Here is a 6,000-nt window from a genome sequence, read left to right on the forward strand (position 1 = left end):
CGTAATGCTCATAAAGTTATTAGTATGTTAACTAGTATTTTATTTACTAATGAAGCGAATAATCATTAAACAATTTAATAAAGTACAAATAAAAAAATTACATAAAAAATATGTAATAAAAATAATATTGATATCAATAAGAATCGTAGAATCTTAGCCTAAACACCATTAAAAATTTTGATGGATTTTTTTTCTTCTAATGTAAGGGATTATCTGTTGTCGGTGGGGTACGGCTATATATGTGCGTCCTTTGCGCGCGTGTGGAACAAACGGCCCTCCGCCCGCGCCGCTCGAATATATTTCCTTGCACCGCTCCGCCTCTCCCCTAGCTCGCTCTGTTTCCACTGCACTTTATATTAAGAGGAAACAATTTTTTTAACACGTTTTATTTATTACATTTGTAATAGGTATTTGGATATAGATGTAAAAGCGATAAAAAGGTGAATATATAGTTCATTTGCTGTCAAATGTATTTTACATCATTTACAAAAATCAATGGATGTAGAAATAATAACGTAATAATAATACAGTAAAAGCGTTGTTCTGTTGCATTCCAGTATTAGTAACATATTTGCGTTTACTTCATATAGGTTGATTGTATACTGGTGTAACACTGTGAAACTTTATGTTGATAGATGAGCCTTAAAAGCTTTGATATCTATAGATATAAACCTATCACCTTATTCAATGTCAAATTTATATGGTTGTTAACGTTCTATCATCTTCAAATGTTTATCACTAAGCATTATGTGAGCAGTGTTTACTTAAAAATAATAGGCAAATTGCATTTTCAAATCTTTAAATATTCAATAAGTTCGCGTCTATTTAACTTCTTATACTTGTTGGATATATCACGTATATTGACCGTAACCATATGAAAGATTATTATTTACAAAATATTTGTTCCAAGCTAATACTGCTATAGTTAACTGGTACAGTAATACTCGCTGCATTTGTTTCGTTACGTCAAAAAAAATTAAGGTTTAATAAAGTCAATGTGTTTTAATTACTCTATATATCAAGCTGTCGAAACGTTGTGCGATGCATTCTGTTCCATGTGCCAAATCAGATGCCGGGGACTAATATTATTTATTGGTTTTATCTTGTGAATATAAAGAATGCGCATGGAGAAATTCTTGTCCTTTATTACGATTAAAAAGGTTTTCTATTAAACAATAGACTCAATACTAACGTATAAACCCACTTTCGTACCGTGGTTACCTGAATACGTACTTCTTGATAGTAATGATATGAAATAATTATATGATTATTGTTATCTGTTATCTAATACATGTCGAACATTGATTTTGATAAATATGTTTATGCGTAAAGGATCTGTCAAAATGTTTTATTTCTACTTAAAACATATATATGGCCAGGTTTTATATGTGTCGAAAAATGAAACTTTTATGAAATATTAATTTCATAAAGCTTTATTTCTTTTACATATTTTAACACTAATGTTCATTTATTAATAATATTTCAAACCAAATCTAGCATATATAATTATTCTAGTTCAGGTACCTTTTTTCTGCATTATATTTACTATTACATTACTTTTATATTAGTTATATTATTTGTATGTTAGTTGGATATAATTTTTTTTAATTAATTTTTAATTTAATTTTAGGTTCTCATACAGTATCTTAAAGTACATAATATTGACCTTGACGCATTTAAAAACATAGTGAGCGACCCACTTGATGCAAATACAACTTGCATTAAAGTTATTAAGCGTATATCTATCACTTTCTTATAGCTTAAAGAGTTAACAAGGTGTTTATCCGATAATAATGTTGAATATAATATAACATAACATATTTTAGCGTCGCTAAAGGTATGAAATGGTCATGTATCAAATTCCTTATTGTTATAATTATTCGGACGCATGTCGTTATCGTCGCCGCAGTGGGAACAAAGCGGTTGATTCTCAGTAATCGCACCAAGTCGTAAACAGCCCGCTGTGGCCTCGCGCTTCGTTACGATATCGTCTACCAATAGCAGCGACCCGGCAGCGCATATCACGTCATATTCGACCAATAGGCGTGCGGTTTTATCACGCTACAGCCAAAAATAGCTTATCTGAGTCATGGAATAAAAGCAGTGGCTGTTTCTTAACAATGTTTAGAAACAAGTGGAACGTCGAGTGCGTCGGACGTGTGTTGACGTTTGAGAAAGTTTTCTCCGCGCAGTGAGTTCAGTGATACCGAGGCGTTCAGTGCTAACACATGGTACGGCACTCCGGCCACGGGATGGAGACCACTTTCTACGACGAGCAGTATCCCCTCAGCGGCCCCGTAGAGACCCTTAAGCGCACCCTAACCCTGGACCTGGATTTCGTCCGGGGCGGGAAGCGGTCGCGGGGCAGCGCGCCCGTGCTATCGTCACCGGACTTGCAGCTGCTCAAGCTGGGCTCACCCGAGCTCGAGAAGCTAATCATCCAGAACAACATGATCACGACGGTAACGCCGACGCCGGGCGGCGCGGTGCTATTCCCCCCCGCCGCGCCCACCGAGGAGCAGGAGATGTACGCGCGGCCATTCGTCGAGGCGCTGGACAAGCTGCACCACGGCGAGCCGGCGCCGCTTTCCCGTCGCGTGTACGCTGACCTGGACCGTCCTGGCGATCGCTACCCTGCGCCCGTCGTCAAGGACGAGCCGCAGACTGTTCCCAGTGCCTCTAGCTCGCCACCGCTCTCCCCCATCGACATGGACACCCAGGAGAGAATCAAACTGGAGCGCAAGCGGCAGAGGAACCGGGTCGCCGCTTCCAAATGCAGACGGCGGAAGCTCGAGCGCATCTCTAAGCTGGAAGATAAAGTGAAGTTGTTGAAGGGCGAGAACGCGGAACTGGCGCAGATGGTGGTGAAGCTGAAGGACCACGTGCACCGGTTGAAGCAGCAGGTGCTGGAACACGCCAACGGCGGCTGCCACATCGACACGCACTTCTGATCGCGCGTGCCGCCGCTCCCCCACATTCCATGCTAGTCGCGCCCGCTCGGACGCAGCATACAAAGCGTTTTGTGATCTTAATTTTACTGTGTAATATATAGTTAACTAGCCCGTAAGGTGATGCTAAGCTAAGTACGTTGTGGTGTCAAAGGGTGCAAGTGACGGCGAGACCTCCGTTCGGGACGTTTCGGCGCGGGTCACGAGCTAGAACTCCCATCGTAAGTCGCAGTTGGTTTTCCTTGTATCAGTATTGCGTTGTCTCATTTAGAATAGTGTACGAACTAGAAAGGATAATCGTGCAACGTCACTCGGTTGCGAACTGACTTCGTTGCGCGACGTTGCCGGTCCGGCGGCGAGTTTCCCGTGCGCGCGGCGTTGCCGGCCCGCGCCCGCCTTGTTGGGATTTCCATTGTCATGTGCTGGTGCCGCAGGGTGTTTGATTAGAATTTGTTACATTTTCGCGTTCGGCCCGACCGACGCGATAAGCAGATGCGAGTTGTTGTAAACAGAGGTGAGCGGGCGCGAGCTGCGAGCGGAGAGCGGGCCGTCGCTGGCGCGAAAGGGACGGGCGTAGGGTGAAGTTGGCAACGGCGCATCGCACAAGTCACGAGCGGATGTTCTGCTAATTAAAATTCCGCCCGCGCGGGCCGCCGAGCCGCCCTCGCGGAGTAATGGTGGCCATGTGGCCGGCAGCCGGCGCGGCGCGTTCTGTTGCACAAGGTTAACTTTCCTCACGAGGACTGCGCCCCTCGCTTCACATGCTCGGTGTTGAAAACGTTTGCGTGAAAGACTGATAGAGTGTGAGATTTGTGCCTTGTAAGAGAAGAAGAGTGCGTAACGCGAAGTGTACTGAATCTGACGTATTCTCTGAACTGCCCCGGTGCTCTAGAGAGGTCTTAGACTTAGGCCGTCCGTTTTAATGTATTCCTGGTCGCGTAGGAGCGTTTCCTGATTGTTTCGAGGGATGAGTGGATGTGCGATGTATTTATTGGTGAGAATGTTTACCTGTTAGGAGCAAGTAGCAATCTCGAGTGCCTACGCTTTGTAAAATGAAGTCGTGTTTTATTGTTTTTGTTACCATTGTATGTGCTACGGCGGATTGTTCTGTACCATTATCTCGTGTAGATTATTGTAAGTAATATTATACCAATTAACAAGTTGAATTGTTATAGACTATATGAGGGTCGTTTGCCGCGTTCGATCCTGCGCGCGAGAACGGTGCTCGTCCAAGTCGGACGCGGCAAGCGAACCCTGTTTGTATTATTTTTATACAAAAAGATTCATCAAAATGTTAACAATAATTTGTAAGTTTATAAAAGATAAAGAACCGTTATACTAAAATAATATATTTCTATAAATTTAACAAAGAATATTGTTTTATACTGAATACATATTGTATGATAAAATTGGATGGAGAGAAAATAAATTATGAATATTATTATACCATTTACTTTTTACTTTCATTTCTACCAAAACCCGCAATATTTCTTATCTAAGATTTTTTAAGAAGCTGTCAAAGTATTTAAGGAAAGAATATAAAGCAATCGCAGTGCAATATTTGCTGATCTATTTTTATTAATTTGAAATAATATATTTTTTTAATCTTAAAGCAGACTGATTCTATATAATTCGTATGTGGGGAACAAAATAAAAATCATTTACTGCAACTATAAAAATGAACATTTTTAAAATCCTTGACTTTACATATTACGGGCATTATTTTATCTGTGGAGAGAAAAATATTTAACCTTTACCATATTATTTAATTTACAATGAAGTTAGTAAAAAAAATATATAAATATTTCTTTTATTAAAACATTAAACGAGGAAATAAACAACATGCATATATAACATACTGGAGTAACATTATAGTTTGTGAATTAATTTACAACTTTAGCTACAATGATCCTTGTTTATGTAAATATGGCAACATATTTAAAACTTTTTGTATTGCATCATCTTTACAGAAATGCATATATAAATTAGTTTTATTCTTTAAGAACTGAAAACTGTATAGGTACTGATAACTTCCCTTTACCTTGATAAGGCGCAATAGCTGTTTAGGTGATTTCCATATAATTTTTTCTGGCGCATTCCATTACCTCGTTCATATTATATTGAAACATTTTATATTCATCGTTGTTTTCGATATAATCTATAAATATTATTTAAAATAAATTCCATCCACGGACCGAGATAATACTTTTAAATATATATAAAGGAGACCCCTTTAAGTCAAGAATGATATCAGCTACCGAATTTTGTTCAAAACAACATTTATCCTCATTCACCATTATTTGATTAAATCCATAAATTATTATAATTAACGTATTTATTTGAGTAAAATATTCGACTTTTTATTTTTTAATGTGTTAATTTAGTTGAACGATGTACGTATTATGTTGAAATAAATATATTAGTTCGGAAGGTCATGTTGGACGATGCCAGAATTTACGTAACCGGACATCCGCTATCTTCGCGCTTTCGATGTTTTCTTTCATTCAGTGTCGTTCAATTACATGTTTTAATGCTACTATACTATACATGCTTAGTAATTTAATATAAACAAGATTCAAATATAGAATAAGTAAATGAAGAATAACGATGCATTTTTAAATTATCTGCGAACAAATTCAAAACATATGTTAAGGTAACATTGATCAATAAAGTATACATTAAAGATTGTATAGGAAGTAAACATGCCTGGCATTAGTATTATGTTGATATTCACGTGACAAATTGAAGATTATAACAGGAAATAATTGATGAAGTGCGGTCAAGAGTAACTGTTCGGTTTCTTCTCGATAGAGTTAACATTCCGAACCTGGAAATAGTATATGGAATTAATTATGAAAATATTATATATAAATACTTATTTAAATGTCCATTGTAGCAATCTGTTCGAAAAATAAATATTTGTATTGTGGTTTAAATGTCAAACTTATTATTAATATAAGCAACCTAAATTGCCAGGTACCACAAACCACAAACATTTAAAAACGGTCAGAAAATGTTATGTGACAAAAAGTTAAGTAGCACAATAGTATAA

The 6,000-nt window shown here is 38.1% G+C and overlaps 1 protein-coding gene across 1 annotated transcript; it reads left to right on the top strand.

The window, feature by feature from the left end:
- The first annotated feature begins 2,110 nt into the window (after positions 1–2,110).
- Jra (Jun-related antigen) lies at positions 2,111–4,401 on the top strand. The gene has a single exon (XM_068763956.1). It carries the CDS (start codon positions 2,229–2,231, stop codon positions 2,949–2,951), a length of 723 nt encoding a protein of 240 aa, XP_068620057.1. The 5' UTR covers positions 2,111–2,228; the 3' UTR covers positions 2,952–4,401.
- The last annotated feature ends 1,599 nt before the right edge of the window (positions 4,402–6,000 follow it).

This window comes from Battus philenor, unplaced genomic scaffold, assembly GCF_028537555.1.
Source record: "Battus philenor isolate CCGP_79_NKW_IND1 unplaced genomic scaffold, ilBatPhil1.0.hap1 SCAF_19, whole genome shotgun sequence".
NCBI lineage: Eukaryota > Metazoa > Arthropoda > Insecta > Lepidoptera > Papilionidae > Battus > Battus philenor.